This window comes from Muscardinus avellanarius, assembly GCF_963383645.1.
Source record: "Muscardinus avellanarius genome assembly, chromosome: 9".
Lineage (NCBI taxonomy): Eukaryota > Metazoa > Chordata > Mammalia > Rodentia > Gliridae > Muscardinus > Muscardinus avellanarius.
The window spans coordinates 1,481,338-1,503,804 of record NC_137795.1 but is presented as its reverse complement, the minus strand read 5'-3'; the positions used below and the strand labels follow the sequence as shown (position 1 = coordinate 1,503,804).

Genomic DNA, 22,467 nt, shown 5'->3' with positions numbered 1-22,467 from the left:
CTAGATATTAGTTAGTTCTCTATCAGAGGAGTAGCTGGCAAAAACCTTCCATTCTGTTAGCTCTTGATAGTTTCCTTTGCTGCACAAAAGCTCTTTGGTTTAATACAATGCCATATATTGATCTTCATTTTAATTTCTTGTGTCTTTGGGTCTTGTTGAGGAAGTTTTTCACCCATGCACTTCTCAGTCTATTCCATGAAACAGAAAGAAATGGGGCTCTCCCAAATATATTCTAGAAAGCCAACATCACATTAGTACTAAAACTGAATAAAGACAGCTAAAGAAAAGAAAACTACAGACCAATATTGTTGATTAACTTAGCCGCAAAACTGCTCAACAAAATACTAGCAAAGTATATGCAAAACTACAACAAGAAAATTATATACCATGACCAAGTTGGGTTCATCTCACAGACAAAAGGCTGGTTCAACATTTGAAAAACAATCCATGTAACGCACCACACAAACAAAACTAAGGACAAAAATCACATGATCATTTTAATAGATGTTGAAAATGTATCTGACAAAAATCCAACACCCATTCATGCTAAAAATACTGCAGGGAATCAGTATGGAAGGAACATACCTCAACCTCATAAAAGGAATATAAAAAAGCCCACAGCCAACATCACATTAAAGAGGAACAAGAGTTCCTCTTAAAACAGGAACAAGACAAGGATATCCACTATCACCTCTACTTTTCAATACAGTACTTGAGACTCTAGTAGGCAGAATAAATATCATTAAAATGATACTGATTTTAAAATTATTCTAAAAGTCATCCATAGATTCAATCCAAGACCCATGAAAATGCCACGGGATAGAAAGACCAGTTCTTAAGTACGTTTGGGACAACAAAGCCCTCAGAAGAGCCAAGGTAGTTTTCAGCAACGAGAGGCAGGCAGAGGCTTCCCAACACCTGACCTCTATACTACAGAGTCACAGTAATTAAAAACAGCATGGAACTGGCACAAAAGTGGAAGTTTTTTAAAGCCTCCAGAGGAAGTTGGAGCTATGTAAAATCTGCAAAGTGAAATACTAGTTCCATAACTTCCAACTCATGAAACTTCTGTCAAGGAGAGTACTGATGGAACAAGCTGGGAAATCAGGGACGAATCAAGAAATAGCTGACTTGGTTCTCAAATGGACAAGCACATGAGTCAGATTCTCTTATTAGAAAACTCTACACGTGTTTTAAACTTTTAAATTTTTAAATTTATTGATAGAGAAGGACCAATAAAATGATATCGAGATATTAAAAAGATAAAATAGGTTAGAATCCATACTAGAATTTTGTTTAAACAGTAGTACTTTAATAGTCAAATAATTCATCCTCAGCCTGTGCGGTTCATTTCAGTCTTTCAAGTTTAAGCAAAATGCACTTACATCATCTGCAATGCCAAAGATTCTAGATGTCAAAGACTTGAGTATAACAGTTCCAAATAACCAAAGACATCCTTGTATAACCTACAAAATAAAATAATAAATCTACCTTTTATGCTTTAAATACCATAGCCAAGAAAGAAGATAAAAAAGCTTTAACCATATATGCAATAAATATCCTTATTTTTTTTACCTTTAAAAAATTGCTAAAATAAATGGATATTAATTTAAAATAAATCATGTTGATCTAAATCAAGGGCTATAACTAAAAGTTAAAAGACACGCATACAATATTATTAGCAAAATTATTAGTATTTTATCAGCACTATATAGGAATTATAATTAAATTCTCCTTCCACTGATGGCTTCTTATACATGTGCCAGTCTTTAAATGAAACGTGGGCCTGGATTCCTTAGCACCCACAGCTCAGGGTTATGCAATCCAGCCAAAAAAAAAAAAAAAGAAAGAAAAGAAACATGTGGGCAATCAATAATAAACAAAATGAATTTATTATCTCAGATTAATCTTAACTTGCTTTATGAAAGGAACAATTTGATACATTAAAATTAAACCCTCCAGTACTGGGAGGATAAAACAGATGGATCCACATGTTGGTGGCCAGCCTCAGCTACTTGTGAGACCCTCTGCAACTCAGTGAGACCTTGTTTCAAATAAAAGAATAAAAAATGGGGCAGGAGTGTAGATCAGAGATAGGATGCCCCTAAGTTCAATCCCCAGCACCACAAAAAAAAGTTAAACCCTAATATGTTACAACATTTTTAGATTCTCTGCATTACATATACCATTTCCTTAAAAGTAAAACATAAAACCAATGATATGTTTCAGAGAAGAAAAACATGCATTAAAATAGATTGATTCTTACCCATAAACTAAGTTCAGATACATTTATTTTCAGAAAATGTGGTTTCATTGCCAGCAAGCCCTGAGTAGAGAAAATAACAGTTAATACTTATGGATATAAATTCAAGGAATAATCATTCTAAATAATTACTCTCAAAAATCTAAAATTTAGCACACCGTTGATTTTCCACACAGTATCACCACATGCTTATTTCTGTAGCTCATGATTTCAAAAAATAGCCTTATTTTATCCAAAGCAGATTAGATCAGTTAGTAACCGAAAAATTTAAAAGAAAATCACCATATGTAAATTTCTAGAATTGATTTTTACATGTCTGAGTTACCAAGGAACCAAAAAGCATGTAATAATAATAATTTCAAAATTTCGATAGCAGTCATATGCACAGAAGATTTTCCTTATGCTAAGAATTACTGATTCTTGGGATAATCTACAGATGGTATTTTAATGGATCAACTAAATACTTCTCTGTCAAATCTGAAGTCTTTTCAAGTACATATTATCCCAGACTATATTACTTTTAGGAAGCTAAATCTACTTCAAACTTGGCAAAAATATAGAGATCAAAGCAAAAATACTTGAATCCAAATTAAGTATTTTCGTAAGTTGTCTTTAACATCTGAGAATACAAAGTGCAATATAATTCAGGTTTCAAAATGATTAAATGCAATAAATATATTAGCAAATGTGCACAGACCTGTTAGCATCACATGTTGTGACACATGAGAACATGAAGTATACATAAATATGCTTAATTTACACCTAAGACATAACTCCATTTCAGGTAGCTAGCAGGGTACCTGATGCACCGTAGGTACACAACTGAGTGAAAGAGAAATTCCCTGCAATATGTACTTAGATGAGATCGTATTCATATACAATCTTCAGTTCAATGGCTTCCCTGTACACGTCTGTATGTGATTTCAGGAACTAAACTTACTAATGTAAAACGCAGAAGCTCCGTCAGTGCCTTGTTTGAAAGCACAGTGTCACCACATGCTAACTCCTCATTTCCGTGGCTCAATACACTCAAGTCACGACACCTATAAGGGGTGGTGGCTCAGATTTGGAAAAATCATATTTTGGGGAAATGGGTTTCTAAATAACCATTTATTTGTAAAATAGGAAAAGGCAGAGGAGGTTCTAAATTGGGACTAGAGGCTCCAATTGTTTATAGATTCTAGAAGTCAAGAAAGCCAAAATTATCTGAGTTACTTGAATGACTACTCAAAAAGTAGAATGCATTCCAAGTAAAACAGGGAAATGCTTTTGTCTCCAAGAAACTGGCCTATATTAAAGTGTGTGTACTTAGGATGTAGAGAATAACTTAAGGTTTGAAAACACTTTAATAGTGGAAGCCCTGGAGAGGAAGATACAGTCATTTGTAAAGCGATGACTTACATTTTTACTGAAACTGAAAAAAAAAAAGAGGAAAAACATAAAAAAATCATTATGAAACAAACACTAAGACTAAAACTTAGTTTAGTCTAAGTAAGTCTGGTAAGTGAAAAGGAAGATAGGGTAAACTGGGGTTAAAAGGCAAGATGCTATGCTTTCCACTGTTAACTTTCACTGTGATTTTCCTCCCTACGTTGGAAGTAAGTACTTAAATATTCATCACATATAGATTCCTGTAGAAATTGCCCATGACTCCCAAGTCAGTGATAAAGAAACGTATACCATCATATTCAAAACCAGCCGTGTACTTAAGAAATACTTACCCAAATAATTACCAAGGAGGAAGCATAATAAGATGTTAATAACATTGAATTCCCAAACATCAAAACAAAACAAAGTGCCAGAGAAATCTGAAAAGATCCAAGAAAAATAAGATTAATGCACATAAAACAAAAAGTAAATCATTAATTTTCATTGTGAAAATGGCAAATGTTCGTGATAAACAAAATTTAAACCATTCAGAAGGGTATATATAAGCCAGGTGTGGTGGCACACACCTCTAATACCAGTACTGGGAAGGCTGAGCCAGAGAGGACCGCAGGTTCAAGGACAGCCTCAGCAGAGAGAGACAGACTCTCATCAACCTAGTGAGACTCTGTTTTGAAATAAAAATAACAGGGCTGGGGGTGTAGCTTGGAGGTAGAGTTTGGAGATAGGATGCCCCTGGGTTCAATCCCCAGTACCACACACACACACACACACACACACACACACACACACACACAGCCCCCTCTCCACCCTCGACTTCATACCCCAGGAGATGGCCACCATGGACAGTTTTCCATGAATACTTCCAATCATCAACATGAATAAATTCTAGCTCATATCTGGTTGAAACTACAAACTGGACCCTACCCGATAAACTATACTGTTGCTTTTACTCTTAACATGTTTTAGCGTTCTGTTTCAATCCAACCAACCTAATTCATTGTGTTTAAGAACTGAGAAAAATATTTCACTCTATAGACGTGCCATATTTATTTAACTTGTCCTTTGTGTACTGCTCAACACTTAAGTGCTTTTAAGGGATAATTTGTTTTTCCTATTACAAACACCATTATGATAAACATCCTATGTGTATATCTTATTTACATATCAATACACTTATGAATAAAGTATCAGAATTGGAACTGATGGGTCAAAGATATACAAATTTTAAAATTTGAGAAAAACGTTGACGAATTTCTCTATGAGATACACTCTGGCTCCCACTCTGTGTTATTACTTCAAAACTTTCCATCAGGGAAAATGTTATGTCATATTTCACTTCTACACTCTTCTAAGAATAGATGAAACACAATATATTTTATTTGCCATTTATACTGTTGTATGTATGTGTATGAACTGTTTATTTCTACTGCAATTTTGGCAAAAGTTAAGAAAATACTATAACATTGACTAAGTGTTTTCTTGATTAAGAACCAAACAAAACAATGCCAAGGGTATTAAAAAGAAAGTATAAGATAGTAAGAAAAGAAGTTCAAACTGTCTCAAGAAATATCTGGAGTTAAAGTTAATATAATACATACTAACTGCCTTTTAAAAATCCTGAAATTGCTGAGAATGATCTTATTGGCGATGAGAATTGGTATATGGCTTTTATCAAAGGAAGCAAGAAAAATAAGACAAATTTCTCAAAGTCAATAAATGTGGAAAAAACCACAACTCTGGCTTTGTTTACAAAGTACTACTTTAAAAAGTTAAATTACATTATTTCTATTAGATCTAGTAAGACTCTAAATGCAAAGTACCAAGTACTGCAGGAGCTGGCCTAGAGAGTAAGTTCTAGGAGAAGGTGAAGAAAGAGAGGTAGGTAGCCTAGAGAAGAAGGAAAATAACAGGCAAAAAAGCTTAGAAATAAAACTCAGCTTTAACAATATTGTGAAAATGTTGGAGTAAGATACTTGAACACCATATATCTGATTAGGTATTACTATCCAGAATACATACAGAACTCCTAAAACTCATACACACACACACACACACACACACACACACACACACACACACACACACACACACCCCTGATTAAAAAATGAGCAAAAAGCCAGGCGTGGTGGCACACGCTTGTAATCCCAACATTAGCAAGGCTGAGACAGGAGGATCATGGTTCAAAGACAGACTCAGCTATGTAATGAGATCGTTTGCAACTTGGTGAGATCCTGTTTCAAAATAAAGGAAAAAAAAATAGGGTTGGGGGTAGAATGCCCCTGGGTTCTATCCCCAGTACGGATAAATTTAAAAAATGGGGAAAGAACTTGAAAAGACATTTCTCCATAAAAGATACATAAATTAACAAGAAGAACATGAAAAGATGCTCAGCATAGCTAGTTAATAGGGAATTTTAAATGAAAATCAGAGTGAAGGTCCCGCACATAAGGAGCTCAGAGCCATCACTAGGTTCTAATAACAAGTAAAATGCTGAACAAACAGGCAACAACTCTGTCGAGATATGATAGAGAAGGGAGGTCACCGAGCATACTGCTGCCCACAAATGGGGGACAGACAGATAGATACACAGAATCATAAATTACGAGAGCAGGACCGCTATGAGAGCCAAATCCAGTGTAGGGTGGGAAAATCCAAAGTGTAGTCAATGATTGCTGGAGGCTCAGTGTGAACAGCTCTTAGTTAAAACTTCAGTCAAAGGAGGTGCCTGCTCTTTTAGTTTTACCTCAAAGAGCTCTACCAGGTCTCTGCAGTGCGTATCAGAGGAATTCCCTTTGTGATTCTGGCAGTGCAGGGAAGGTGCCATTTTGAAATTTGTCAGAGTATTATCTTCTTAGGAAGAAATTACTCCAATTGTCTCTAATTGCTTCCTGAAGATGAAAGCAGAGGTTCTAATTCACCTCTGAGGCCAATGTTACCCTAATACCAAATACCTAATACCAAATACCTAATACCTAATACCTAATACCATTTTGAAATTTGTCAGAGTATTATCTTCTTAGGAAGAAATTACTCCAATTGTCTCTAATTGCTTCCTGAAGATGAAAGCAGAGGTTCTAATTCACCTCTGAGGCCAATGTTACCCTAATACCAAATTAGATAGGCCAGTAATCTCTCAGGAACATAAATATATATATATCAAAACTTCACTAAGACATTATCAAATCAAATCAAACATAAAAAGAATCATACACACACCACAACCTTTAACATTTACCCTAGATATGCAAGACTGCTTCAGCATTTGAAAACCAATTAAGTACTACATTGCATCAACTAGATAAAGAAAAAGTTTACATGATCCTGTCAATACATGCAAAAAGACTACCTGACTAACTTACTGTGAATCCATGCTAAACACTCTCAGCAAACTAAGAATAAAAAAATTTCCTCAGTGTGATAAAGCATATTTGTAAAAGTCTTATACTTAAAAATGTTACAGGACACAAGTTATTATATCAAAGTCAACTGCTTTTCCATATGTCAGCCATAAATAAAAGAAAATTTGAAATTAATAGTGTATTACCATTTACCATTACTGCCAAAAAGGTAATATATATATATATATATATATATATATATATATATATATATATATATGCAAGACCTATATAAGAAAAGCTATAAAACACTGATGGAAAATATCAAGAGCTAAGTAGAAAAGGAATATTCCATATTTATAGACAAGAAGATATAGTACTGTCAAGATGTCAATTCTTTCCAATTAATCTATATGTTCAACAAAACCCCAGTCATTATCCTTGCAAGTTATTTTGCAAATATCAGCAAAATGATTTTAAAGTTTATATGAATATGTAAAAAATCAAGAAAAGGCAACTTACTATTGAAGTAGAACAAATTTAGAACACTGACACTATTGACTTCAAGACTTACTATGTAAAGCCAGATAGTATGACACTGACAACAGAACTAGAATACAAACATATCAATGGAATAGACAAGAGAACAAATAGACACACAGACACCAATAGAACAAAGGACAGAGTTCAGAAATAGACTCATGTATAGTCAACTGATCTCTGACAAAGGAACAAAGATAATACAATGGAGCCAAACACTATTTTCATGTGTTTGAACAGGTCGACATCCACATACTCTCCAAATCCATCTATACACACACCAGAACCCTTCATAAAAAGTACCTCAGAGTGGATCACAGGCCTCAAGTACATCACAAAACCAGGTAACTCCTAGACACAGGAAAACCTAGATGGCCTTAGATATGGTTGGACTTTTTAGATACAACACCAAAAACATAACCCATGAAAAAAACAACTAATAAGCTGGACCGTTGTAAAATTAAAAGAGTCTACTCTAAGAAAGATGTCAATAGAATGAGAAAACACACCACAAGCTAGGAGAAAATATTTGCAAAAGTTGTATCTGATAAAACAAGCACCCAAAATATACAAAGAATTCTTAAGACTCCACGGTAAGAAAATGAACAACTCAATGAAAAAACTGGCAAAGACTTTAACAGACACCACACCAAATAAAACACACAGAGAGCAAACGGGATATAAAAAGATATTCAACCAAACAAATGAGAGAGTATCACATACTTATGAGAACGGTCAACATCCAAACACTAACACCACCAAATGCTGACAAGGATGTAGAGCAGCGTGTGCACTCGTCGCTGGTGCAGACGCAAAACGGCAGTCACTTTGGACAACAGCTCGGCAACTCCCTAAAAATTCAACAGTCACTTCCTTTGGTATTTATCCAAATGAGCTTAAAGTTTATCTCTACATAAAAACCTGCAGGTAAATGTTTACGGCAGCTTTCTTTCATAACTGCCAAAACCTGGAAATAACCAAAATGCCCTTTGGTAGGTAAATGTGATCCATCCACATAATCAAAATGTTATTGAGCACCAAAAGTAAATGACCTGTCAAGCCATAAGCCATAAAAAGACTGAAGGAAACTTAATTGCATTTTACTAAATCAAAGCAGCCAATCTAACAACATTGCAGACTGTATGATTCCAAAGATATGAAATTCTGCAAAAGGCAAAACTAAGGAGACAGTAAAATGAGCACTGATCACAGTTACTGGGAGTAAGCGTGAAATGAACAGGCAAGGCACAGTGGACTTTCTAGGGCTGTGAAATTTATCCATATACTATACTAGTGAATACGTGTGTGTGTGTGTGTGTGTGTGTGTGTGTGTGTGTGTGTGTGTGTGAAAGAGAGAGAGAGACAGAGAAACACCTAGAATGCTTAATAGCACAAGTGGACCTTGATGCAAACTTTGGAGATTATGGGGTACCGATGTAGGTGTATCAGTCTTAACAAATGTACCTCTCTGGTGCAGGTGAAGTATTTGGTGAGGCTGTGCATAATTGGGGAAGGGGTGTATGGAACTCTGTATTTTCTGCTTAATTTTGTTGTAAACCTAAAAGTGTTCTACAAAACTAATTCTTTAATTAGAAACAAATAAAAACCATGATGTATATTCTGGATCAATGAAAAACAAAAACCACATCCTACCATTAAGCTGGCCCAAAAAATAAAAAATCATATAATAAATGGTGATAACATGGAAACACCCTTCAATACAGCTGGTAAGAATATAATATGGTACAGCTGCAATGAAAAACAGTATCTCAATTCCCTAAAAAGAGAAAAGAGGTTTACCATGTGATCAGAAATGTAAGGTATCTGAGCCAGATGTAGTGGCACACACCTGTGATCCCAGAACTTGGGAGGCTGAGACAAGAGGATTACTGGTTTGCCGCCAGACTCTTCTATTTAGTGAGGCACTCTGCAACTTAGTGAGATTCTTTTTCAAAATAAGAATAAAAAATAGGGTTGGGAGAGTAGCTCAGAGGTAGAATCCCTCTGGGTTCAATCCCCAGTACCGCAAAAAAAAACAAAAAAAAACAAAAAAAAAACAAGTCTGCCATGCATGTTCACAGAAGCATCATTCACTGTACATTCACTTGGGAGCAACCCACATGATGGGCAGATGAATGAATAAGCAAATGTGGCATATGAAATAACGGAACATTATGTAGCATTAAAGAGTAAGGGAATTCCAACATGCCAGAACAATTAGGTTAAATGAAATAAGCCAGTTAAAAGCCAATACATGGGATTGCATTACAAACTATGGAACCAGCCAAGATGTCCATCAAAAGATGATGGATTACAATACTGGGGACATGTGCACAATGGAGTTGTACTCAGCCAAAAGCCCACAATTGCGGCATTTACACAGAATGGATGGAGCTGGAGGACGTTACGCTGAGCGAGATTAGTCAGCTGCAAAAAGTAAGAAATCGGATGCTCTCCCTAATATGTGAAAGCTAAGGTGAAATGGGTCATAGGAGGAACGCCAAGTGAAAAAGGAGGTCCTATAGAGGAGCAATGAAGACACCTAACTGTGGGATGGGAGGGGGAAGAAGGAGACTCTCTAAAGCACAGGATGTACTTATTCATATCTTAGTCAAACACTAAGCCCAGCATGGGAGGGAGGGATGGAGAGGGATTGGGGTGGGTACTGGGTAGGGGCTAGATGGGTATGTGTGCATTTATGTCTAAACAGGTTTTTTACCCCATTATGATGTATAAATACAATGCACCAATAAAAATTTTAAAAAAAACTGAAGAACTTTTGCACAGCAAAGAGAAACTATCAAGAACCTCAACAGACATCCAACAGAATGGGAGAAGATTTTTTGCCAACTATTCCTCTGATAGAGGACTAATATCTAGAATATAGAGAACTCAAGAAACTCAAAAATGAAAAAACAAATAAGCCAATCAAAAATGGTCAAGTGAACTAAATAGACACTTCACAAAAGAAGAAATTCAAATGGCCAATAAATGTATTAAAAAATGCTCAACATCATTCGCAATCAGAGAGATGCAAATCAAAACTACTCTGAGATTTCACCTACCTCCATCTAAAATGGCAATCATTCAAAACACAAACAACAACAAATGCCGGCGAAGATGTGAAGAAGGGGGAACTCTAAGACATTGTTGGGATTGCATATAATCCAGCAATACCACTTCTGGGTATCTACCCAAAAGAATGGAAACCAAACTACCAAACTAATACATGGATATCTATATTCACCATAGCCAAACTATGGAACCAGCTAAGATGGCCATCAACAGATGAATATATTATAAAACTATGGGATATGTACACAATGGAATTTTACTCAGCCATAAAGAAGACTACAATTTACAGGGAAATGGATGGAACTGGAGAGCATTAAGCTAAGTGAGTTTAGTCACATAAAACAAGAAACTGGATGCTCTCCCTAATCGGCGGAAGCTAGGGAGAAAATGGGTCATAGGAGAAACTCTAGACAAAGAAGGAGAGACTACCGATGAGCAAATAAGGTGACCGGAGGGAGATGGAAGGGGGTGAGAGGGAAATTCCCTAATGTACACGATGTACATTCACAAACATATCAAAGCCAATCACTAAGCCAAACAGGAGGAGGTTGAGGTGAAGGGTGGGATGGGCATTGGGTAAGGGTTAACTGAGTGATGTGTGCATGTATGCCCATACCATCTTATACCCCATTAAGATGTATGACTATAATGCACCAATAAAAACTTTTTAAAAAGGCAAGCACTACATAATTCACTCACATGACATACATAGGTAGTAAAAATCATAGAGACATAAGTAGCATCGTGGTTTTCAGGGGCAGGGAGATGGGAGAATGAGGAGTCACTGTTTATGGTTTCAGTTTTGCAAGATGAAGACTTCTAATGTATGCTTACAAACAATATGAATGTATTTACCACTGAACTGTACACCTAAAACTTAAGAAAAATGTTGTTACATGTAATTTACAATAAAAATACAAAAATGATTCTTAGAGACAATTCTTTATTTCTTATGTAGCTATGAGAATTTAGGAAATTACAAAGCAATAATGGAGGAAGAAAGAGGATAGTTAGCAAATCAAATATCATCTGCCCAAACCTGTATCTACCACAAGTTAAATATGTTAAAGTAGGTTCAATTAAAATTAAATCCTACTTTGTGTGTGTGTGTGTGTGTGTGTGTGTGTGTGTGTGTGTGTACTGGAGATTAAACTCAGGGATGCTATGCCATTGAGCTATACCCCCAACTTTTTTTTTTTTTTTATTTCAAGACAGCGCTCACAGTTGCCCAGGCTAGCCTGGATCTTGCAATCCTCTTGTCTTAGCCTGTCAAGTACTGTGATTACATTCTGTACTTTGATAACTATAACTATGAGTCAAAACCCTCAGCCATAGCTGCCTATGTAATTATGTGACTGCTCGATTTCAAATGCTTTATATTTATTGTGATTTGTACTAAAAAGTAAAACTGTATTAGGCAGTCTGAAAAATAAGCCAAGTATATAAAAAAATTTATAAAGAGATGTAAAAATCTTATAGAAAGAGTAAATCAAATCCAACAATATATAAAATATGTTTATCCTAGAAAAACAAGGTTTTTTAATGTCACAAAATCAATGGTAATTCACTAAAGAAACAGATTAAGGAGGGAAAATATATACAGGTTCTTCTAAGCAGATGTGGGAAAAAATTCATGAAACAGTATTTATTAATTTGTTTTTTGAAAGTGATCAAAACATGATAAGGAAATTAGAAGGAGAAGCTCGACTGAACAGCAGGACAAATCTAGAACAGTCTGAGCATCAACACAAATAAAATGATGGACTATACCACTTCATAAAGTAGATGACATTCTCTCTTGGATAGAAGAGAAAAACTAGTAAAAGGTCTGAATAGGAATATCACAAAAATGGAAACACAAAAATCCATAAACATACCAAAAGATGGTCAGCTTTATAGGGAATCAGGAAAAACGTAAAGTAAGGTTACAAGATATCATTCTATACCAACCAGATGGGCAAAATTTTAAGAGAATGTAGAAAACATCAGCTTTTAATATTGCTGCTTAAAGTAGTCCAATCATTTCAGAAAAACAATTTGGTATTTATGAAGTTGAACATGTACATAATTTACCACCCAGCAAGTCTACTACAGGTGCCCCCAAAGAAACTCAACATATATACTTCAGGAAATATGGGTAACAATGTACAGTATTATTCACAATTGAAAAAAGAGCCAGGGGTGAAGAAGAAACATCTAAATGTCCCTCGACAAGGAATGGATAAATGTGCTTTGTTCATAGAACACATGAAGCAGTGACAGTAATGGGAACTCCAACATAAATCTCAGAAGCCTGAGTAAAAACATATTTTATAGCCGGGCGTGGTGGCGCACGCTTGTAATCCCCGCGCTTGGGAGGCAGAGACAGGAGGATCGCGCAGGTTCGAAGCCAGCCGCGCGCGCTGGCTTAGGAGACCCTGTTTCCAAATTTAAAAAATATAAAAATAGGTCTGGGAGTGTAGCCCGGAGGTAGAAGGGCTTCCAGGAACCCCAGTACCACCAAAAAAAAAAAAAAAAGAAGAAGAAGAAGAAGAAGAAGAAAACATATTTGACCAACCTAAAAACGATGCTAACATTTAATGATGAAAACAGATACTCTATGGAATGTACATGGAGTGAAATTATGAAGGAAAGCAAATTGCTGACAATGTAGTCAGGTCACCTTCAGGAGAGGCAAGAAGGTGAGCTTAGGCACACAGGGCAAGGTTCTGGTTTTCCTGGAGGAGAGGCTCATGCTTGCCGATTGTGTAGCTGCGTTCACAACTTCCCTATACTTATATGTCCTTTTGTATGTATCAACTATTAGAGAATAAAAAGTAATAATGATACACTATAATAACTCTAAAATTATCAGAAAAAAGAAACATCTTATGTATAAAAAATAATGACAAATAAAAGAAAGGTTTTTAAAAGATAAAAAAAAACCACCGGGCGTGGTGGCACACGCTTGTAATCCCCGCGCTTGGGAGGTGGAGACACGAGGATCACGCAGGTTCAATGCCAGCTGTGCTGGCTTAAGAGATCCTGTTTATATTATTATATACTATATAATAATATAATATTATATACTATATAATATATATGATAGGTCTGTGAGTGTAGCCTGGAGGTAGAAGGGTTCCATCCTCAGTACCACAAAAAAAAAAAGAAAGACAAAAAACAGTCATCAGCTTCAACCAGTCTAGGGACCTTTGCTTCAGCTGTCCCACCAAACTAGAATGTTCTTCTCTGTGATATCTATTAGCTTCCTATCCTCGCTCTGATCTTTGTTCAGTTCCCTCTTTCTCAACAAGCTCCAGATAGACCACCTTATTTGATACCTCTCCTCCAATACGAGCATTCCTGATCTGCCCTACGATGATTTTTTCTTTAATGCTGTACAACTTACCCTTTCACAACACTCATTATTTAACCCATACTCCTCCTTCCCCTACTAGAAGAAAAGGGACATGAATGCTGCGGTCTCCAGTCATAGTCAGGGGTATGCCCCATGTGTTTGGATAGTAAATGAACCCTAGATTTTATTTTAACAGATGGAATCACAGATAATAAAGTGATTCACATTTCTCTTCATGAATTTCTTTCTTTTGTTGTTTTTTGTTTGTTTTTGCAGTACTGAAGATGGAACCCAGACATTCTACCTCTGAGCTACACCCTCTGCCCTATTTTTTATTCTTTATTTTGTAACCGGGTCTCATTGAGTTGCAAAGGGCCTCACTAAGCAGCTGAGGCTGTTTGCAAATCTCAATCCTCCAGTCTCAGCCTCCCAAATGCTGTGGTTACAAGCATGCACCACCATGCCCGGCTCATGAATTTCATTTACTGATCATATGTCAGCTAGACAGGACCTCAGCCAGATAACATGACTCAAATTAAAATTCTCTGAATAGACTAAAACAGGTCTGTCAACTATATCACAGTGTTTGAATGACACTTGTCTTACTTATAGAATGATGTTACAACTAGTTTCAACAATGAACAAATCAAATAATAATCAGGAGTTTATCTTAAGAGCAAACTAGGTGGAAAACAAAAAAGAACATTACCATGTGTATGTAAATGATCTTCCGTAATTTACATATGTCAATGTACCCCACAACATACACTGCGAACAGTGATGCGATCTGAAATTTAAGAAGAAATTAGGTTAAAATTAAATAAATAGCCATAAGAAAAAAATTTGTTTATTGTTGTTTTTAAATACCGAAATATAAATTTCAGTTTTCCTTTTATCTGCCAATTTATTATTGAATATGGTCGATATATTAACAGGGCAAATCTGGACTGATTTTTCCTTCGTACACATAGGTCTTAGTTAGCCACGGGAATTATCTACTTTATGGATAACCCAACAATATTCATTTTCGTATCAGACTTATTCTGCTATCAACATGTATAATTAAAGAGGACGATGTCTCATAAAAAATATGAAAAAAATACATGACTAGTAATAAAAACTGGAAAAGGTAGATTAGAGTTTCAAATAATTAGGGAATGCATGTTTGAATAAAATTATATTAATTTGTTTGCTATTCACTCTTTACAAGTATCGCCATTAGTATCCAATTTCATTAATATAAATATTCAAATATTAATTACACCAAATTTATCAAACTACAAATTAGAAGTATTTTCACTGCAAAAGTAGTTTTAAATTTGTTTTGAAGTAAAACAAAAGATTCTAACTACTGTAACTATTTAGATGGATTAATCTGGATTAATCGATTAAATAATGAGACTGTATCTCTTATAAGGAGATATTATGTCAGACAATGACTCTTCTCCACCCTTCTTCACGGAGAAAGTCATGTGAATTAAATTTCATGCCTCTCCTGTTACACAAACAACACAGACACGCAGAAAACAGCTAAATATTTAAGCAGAAAACTTAAGTTCCACCCATTGTTTTTTATCTCCAAGTAATCTACAACTATCACCATCAGTAAGAGAAGCCAACAAAGGATCCCTTAATCTAGTTACCAGAGGGAAACTGCATCACTCAAGGGTGACTGACATGACATAGTAAACCCAAGCCTTGGGAGACACAACCCCCAACACACACACCCTCCAGCAGTGACCACACAGAGCCCGCCAGCTCCACTGACTGGAAGCAGTGGGAGAAAGCCCTTTCATCCCAGGGGCTAAGAAGCACACAGCACACTCCCCCAGAAGTGGCAAGTTCTCAGGGCAACTTAATTCAGAAACAGATGTAACATCCCATCAAACTAAAGAAGACAAAAGAGTTTAGAGGAAAAGATCAAAAAAAGAAGAAAGTACAAATTGGGTCTCTTTTTTAAAAATAATTTAAAAAGGCAGTTATACCTGACATGTTGCTAAGTAATGGGTGCTTTATTAAAGAGTCTTATATACATGATCTCTTCTGATCCTAACTACAACACAGTAAAGCAGGTTCTATTCTTTTTCTATTTCAGAAATGAGAAAATTGGAACTAAGAAATTTTTTGTGCAAGAAATGAATGAATAGTTAGGACTTAAGTCCAAGTCTGACTTCATTCCTGAAGCAAGATATTCCAAAGATATTAAAAAGCAACTCATCAACTATGACATACAAATATGGTGTAGCATAATACTAATACAAAATAGCAGGGAAGGAAGAAATGAACACACAACATACTCCCTCCCCTCACCTCGCTTTATATACCTCTATTTGAAGGGAGGTAAGAGACCCTGGAAAAGTAGCCGATAAGCTGCACATGGGTTGAGGAGTCACACAAAATATGAACTATGCAGCTACTTACCTTCTTCTCCCATGTATATTTATTCTACATGTTAAGAATGTAAGGCTATTCACAAAAGAAACACTTATTATAGCCTAGTTCTCCTTTAAGCACACAACAAATACTGAGTAAGAGACATTCTTACAAATTTGAGTTCAATAAATGCATTCTTCTAAGTAATGTATTACTAAGTAAATAAGTAAGACTTATTAATAAATAAGTCTTACATATTTCTCTGCCCCGAGCTTTCTTCCAATGCATTAACTTTTGCAGCTCAGTTATAACTTTATACAAATGAGTTCACATAATCAACTCAAAAATGCAATCGCCTACCTGGGTAAGAAGCACAAACTGAGCAAACTGCCACGGAAGCATGAAGAACACGTTGGAGGTGCAGAGCGCGATCAGGCTTCCTCTGTGAAGCTTGGGAGCCCTTGAAAAGATGAGTATCGGTTAGTGTGGCCACACAGCGGTCCAGCATGGCTCCAACCTCTGTAAACCTCCAACATGGTGTGGTTATGACATAGACTGAAAGTAAAACTAAAGAAATTAAACCTTCTGACATTTAATTACAACAATTTGCTATGAAAGGTAAACAAATACCCAGTATTACTATAAAAACGTGACGCCCTGTCACAGAGTAGGAAGGTGGCCAGATCAGTGTAGTCTCTGCACTTTTTTTCCAAATTATATTTTGGTTAATTCACAATCAGACATTTTAAAATACTGATTCAACAGATTTACTAGTTGGAGAGATGGAGGATATTTATGAAAACTGACAGTGCTAAGTAACACACAGCCGAGTATTACAAGAATTCAGAGTAAGGGCTGAGCAGCTGGGGAGATTCCCTGAGGATGCGGGATAAGAGCAGGCCTTGCACAGATGTATGGTGCAACAGTGAAAGGGAAGCAACGGCAGGCAGCAGCTCTGGAACCATCCTCAGAAGCTATATGTTACACCAATGAGTAATTTGGAGAGTTTAAGAAAGTGACGTGATTTTTTTTTTTTCCTAAATCTGTCTCAGTGCAAAGCTCCTAAACACGCCCAACATGCTCACGGCAGCAGCGTGTGCTGCGTGCAAGTTAAAGTGCACAGGCAGCAAGGTGAGCAGCTCCAGAGAGTACAGAATTCTCCTGTGGGTACACCCACCCTGGGCTCTGATTCCCACAACGAGATGCCTTTCTTTACTTCCTCAATACCCCTTCCTTAAGGGACAAGGCTCTCTGCAAAGCTTTATTTAAGCTTAATGCATTTGATTCTGCTAATCCAACCCACGAATTTTTAAATTTCAGGTAACTTATAATGAATTACACATCAAATAACTGGAAAAGAAACAGAATAGCTATGACTGCATCCTAACAGAAAACTTGGAAAGCCTCTGTCTACAATAAAGCTTTATTGGTCTTTTTAATTTTTTTCCCCCTTGCAGTGTAAGGACACAACTCAGGGCCCTGTATCTGCTAGGCAAGAGCTCTACCACTGAGGACTTCCCTATCCCTTCCTAAATTTTAAATACTAAATAAGATTTTCATTTTAAGGGTAACAAGGGACATTAAACATGTCAGAGTAGAATTTAATACTAATCTGGCAATTGGTGCGGAATTCACCAGAGGAACAAATAGAAACCAAAGTCTCCAACTGATGCTGCTGAAATCGACATAGAGCTAACCCAACAAGACAGAGACAGAAATATAAATATAAATATTTTCAAGAATCACTTTTAAAAAGCTAAGACTTTCTGGTAATTAGCTGATTTATATAAAACCAAGTCTCTAAAATACTTAAAATTCAAAACTAAATAAACCAATGTATTAAAAATAGAGTACTCATTGCTAACCTTATTAATACATGATTCCTAGCATGAAGGACCGTTCTTATCCAGTTGTGCCCTCGCACTGCAGCATACATCGGCATAGCTCAGCTGCTTCTTGGCTCACCCAAGCCACTCACCCACAGTCTCCCTCACACAGATTCCCAAGTCTGCAGTGTTGCTGAGGGAGGGAGCTGAGTGGTTTTTTTTTTTTTTTGGGGGGGGGGGTTGTTGTTTTTTTTTGTTTGTTTGTTTGTTTTGCTGAAAAGGATAAGCCAGTAAATTTTGGAATCGATGTGTCTAATATCATGAGGTTTTTTTTTAAATTACAAATAGAAACCAGAAACTAGAGGAAACAACTGCCGTTCCAAAGGAGGCACTATTGAATAATACTGAATATTATTATTCAATAAGATAAAATATCAGGAGATGTAGCTGACCAGAAGGGAAAGGCAACAAGTCTACCACAACTCCAGGAAAGCTGTGGCTTCCCAGCTATAAAGACTATAGACTTAAAAATGCACTTGTCCCCTCTGGAAAATTAAAGCAGCCACGACACTTCCAGCAGCCAGTCACACTAGCACAGTAACAGCCACACCAGGCAAAAAAGGGAGCCCTGCCAACCACGGGACAAAACCGGGAAAGCCTCCCCACTGGAAGAGCCACGGGGCCAGGGACGGCACTGAACCTGAACCAGGCTGCCAAAGCAACGCGGCCAAGTATGCCAGAAGACGGCACTCTGCATGCAAACACAGTAACGAGGACTCCAAAGGGTAAAAGGCCCTAATATTTCCAGAACAAATAAAAGATACGAATGGGGTGGTGGTCAAAGATAAAAATGGCAATAATCTGGGGGGAGGCTAAGTAAAACAAAGAAAAGTAGTTGTCGCAGAAGCCCCTAGAGAACAAATCAAAGATCCCAACAAAGGCAGCTCTGAAGGCAGGAAGTAAAACTGAAACAAGCTCATTACGACAGGCAGAACGGTGGGCTCCAGAAATGTCCCCAGGCTCATCCCTGCAACCTGGACATAGGCCACAGGGCATGGCAAAGGGAACTAGGATGCAGATGAAATTAAGATTACCAATCACCTGATCTAACGAGTGAGAAATTATCCTGGAGGGCCCAGTTTTTTGTTTTTTTTCTTTATTTTTTCAGTACTGGCCACATGCTAGGCAAGCATTCTATCGCTGAGACACACCCCCAGTCCTTTTAATTTTTTGAGAAAGGAACACATTAAGTTGCTCAGGTTGACCTCAAATTATGATCCTCCTGCTTCAACCTCACAAGCAGGTGGGACTGCAAGCATGCATGTACCACCATGCCTGGCAATCACAGGGGTCTTAAAAACACAAGGGCGGCAGAAAAGAGTGGCATGACATGACTGGAAAAGGACTCGATCGTTCATTGTTGGCTCTGAAGTGGGAAGGGATCCTGAACCAAAAACCTAGGCTTTGGAAAAGCAAGAAAATTGGTTCTCCCCTCCAAAATCTCCAGGAGGATTGCAGCCCTGACAGCACCTTAAGTGTAGAACTGTGGCATACAGAACTGTAGGTCATAAAGTTTGTGGAGATTCATTATCACAGCAATAAGAAACTATTGCAACCTTCCAGACAGAGGTGAAGTAAAGAAAACAGCGAATTAAAGGAGGTGCACCTGAGTGGCACCATCCACAGCTCTGCAGGTGAGATCAGATTAGTGAAGAATAATTAGAAGGAGAATCAAAGGTGTGTCTTCACTGGAGTTAAGACAGGAGCAGAGGCAAAAGAAGAGGAGTGAGACAGAAGGGCAGCCCAGTGCCTGCACCGCAGTGGAGGACGAGGCCAAGATGAGGAAAAACAGCCCTGCAGTGGTGAACAGAATCTCTCTGCGTACAACACTCCTTCCAGAATGTCTAAAAGAAACGACTCTCTCAACAAGCCTTAAAAGCAATAGAACAGAGCTACAGGTTGTAAGTTCATAGAGGTCCTCCTTACTGAAAATAAGACAGAGGCTTTAAGTTCTATAATAAAAGAGGATTTGGGGAAGAGCAGTAAGGCTGGCACTGCACAGACTTAAAAAGCTCATAATGCAAAAGCTGCCATCCACCCTGCCTCTGAAAAGTCTATATGAAAATACTACACAGGGAGCTGGAAGCCTGCTGGGGTTATTACAGAGAAAAACGATCACACAAAGTGTTCATAACAGACTTCAACAAAGTTCTGAACCACTAAATGATCTTCCTAATCCAGGACAGTTTTATATTTTTATCATATTTTGTTTTTTTCTTCATGGGCCCTGTTTTATGTTCACCTGTGGAAGCAAAGCAGTTTATGTTAAGACTCTATCTGTCAATAGAAAGGAGAACTGTTCTTACTCCTCTTAATGACATTTGAACATGTTAGGTTTCTAACTGAAGGCCTAATTCAATACCAAATTTCTAGCAGGAATTTTCCTGGAATATCTTGAGTCCACTGAGGTGGTATCTTCCTATTACTAATACCTGATAAGTGCCAAGGTCCCTCATTATGGTAACTGGTGATCTATGCCTTTTGCTCCCAAGGACCATATCTCACAGGATAACGTCCAGTAGTTCAGCCCTGACCCCTTCTGTCTGCTCATTTTTGAGATGCTCTGTCGATAATAGAAAAGGAGTTGGGAAAATGGAGATGTAGAAGTAAAAGTGAATTTTCTCTCCTTGAGCAACCATTATGAGAAAAAGGAAGAGGACTAGAAAGAAGAGGGAGGAAATATCTTCAGTATTAAGTATTTTTAAGTTTAAAATGTCTACTAATTCAACCTAAAAAAGTGTTCTTAATTCATTGTATAGAATTTTTATTGTAAAAACTTAGGAAGCACTAGTTTAAATTACTTAAGAAGAAGAAGAAAACACCCAAGGATAAATGAAAGTTACCTGAGGATATGAGTCACAAGCAGCATCTGAAGTACAAGAAATGGATATGAGAAGCTTTCACGAAGAGGTGGCGTCCACATCACACGGGTGCACTGAGAAAAGAACAGCCAGGGTGAACGATACAGTCACTAAGTTTGCTAAGACTAAGTGAAAGATTTCATTTATAAATGCAAAGAAAAAAAGATTTTCACATAGACTTTTAGTGGCGTATCATAGAACAAGCTACTAGACTTCCTACAAACAGCAAAACTGAGATGTGAAAAGTATTACTGAGAAACACTCAAGGTTTAGTACCTACACCACACTTTCCTTGCCATCCATACGTTGACAGATGCCTTGGCTACTGTGAACACTGCTGCCACGCACTTGGGCGTACGTTAGCTTTGAGATGATTTCAATCCCTCTGGTTAGAATACCAGGAGTGGACTTGCCAAAAGTAGGGCTACTATTGAGTTACCAATAATCCATGACTTAATCCAAAACAACTAGATGAGCACACAATCCTCAGTATACAAACATGGCTGATATTTGAGGGTACAGAAGTGTTTACTGCCCAGACTGTGGTCTCTATATCATTTTCCATTAATAGGATTCAAGTTTCCTTGGAAAATAGCTTATTCTATACCTGGGGATAAGAAAGTACAAGGCAGTCCAGGGAAAGAAAGGAAGTGTTCAAAGACTGAAAGAAGATACCAAAACAACTAAGGCTAATGCAAAAAATATAAAAATATAAAACTCCTATAGAGAAATACACCTACGTTTATGAATTCAGTATATGTGGAATGTTAATTCTCCATATACTGATCTAGAGACTCAGAGAAATCACAATTAAAATCTCAGCAGGATGTATATGTGTTGGGGAAGAAGCACTGATTCTATAATTTATATGGAAATAGAAAGAAACTGAAAAGATATAATAATATGGAAGAACAAGGCTGGAGATTTTCACCATCAGACATAAAACCTATCAGCTACAAGACAGAGCCAATTTGATACTATCTTAAACAGAAAATGGAACAGAATCGAGTCTAAATCAAACTCAGAGATAAAGTCACCTTATTTATGACAACAGCACCACTACAATTCATTGGAGAAAGAAATGTCTTTTCAACATATAGTTCTAGGCTAATTGTAAACTAAATTAAATTTTTAAAAGGGCTGGGTATGTAGCTCAGTGTAGAGCATTTGCCTAGAATATGCAAATCCCTGGGTTCAATCCCCAGTATAAACAAACAAACAAATGACACAATCGGGAAATTACCACTTACGATGGTCAATGCGATAACTAATTCAATGGATGCCATAATCATTTGGTAAAATGTTATAAGAGAACAGGATATTCAGTATCTCAAGTATCAAGCCATGAATCACTTTTAATATAAAAGGAAAAAGAGCATCTTTATAATAGATAAATCAGACAGCA

General features: G+C 36.9%; 1 protein-coding gene across 1 annotated transcript in view; it reads right to left on the bottom strand.

Annotated features, from left to right (window-relative positions):
* DPY19L1 (dpy-19 like C-mannosyltransferase 1) overlaps positions 1 to 22,467 on the bottom strand; it is a gene marked incomplete at both ends in the record, with an annotated part of 112,084 nt that overhangs the window by 34,788 nt on the left and 54,829 nt on the right. The window contains 6 exons of the mRNA XM_080701001.1: positions 1,386 to 1,466; positions 2,267 to 2,326; positions 3,985 to 4,071; positions 14,652 to 14,729; positions 16,676 to 16,775; positions 21,045 to 21,136. Of these exons, the coding sequence (XP_080557127.1) occupies positions 1,386 to 1,466; positions 2,267 to 2,326; positions 3,985 to 4,071; positions 14,652 to 14,729; positions 16,676 to 16,775; positions 21,045 to 21,136 (498 nt within the window). The remainder of the gene's footprint in view (positions 1 to 1,385; positions 1,467 to 2,266; positions 2,327 to 3,984; positions 4,072 to 14,651; positions 14,730 to 16,675; positions 16,776 to 21,044; positions 21,137 to 22,467) is intronic.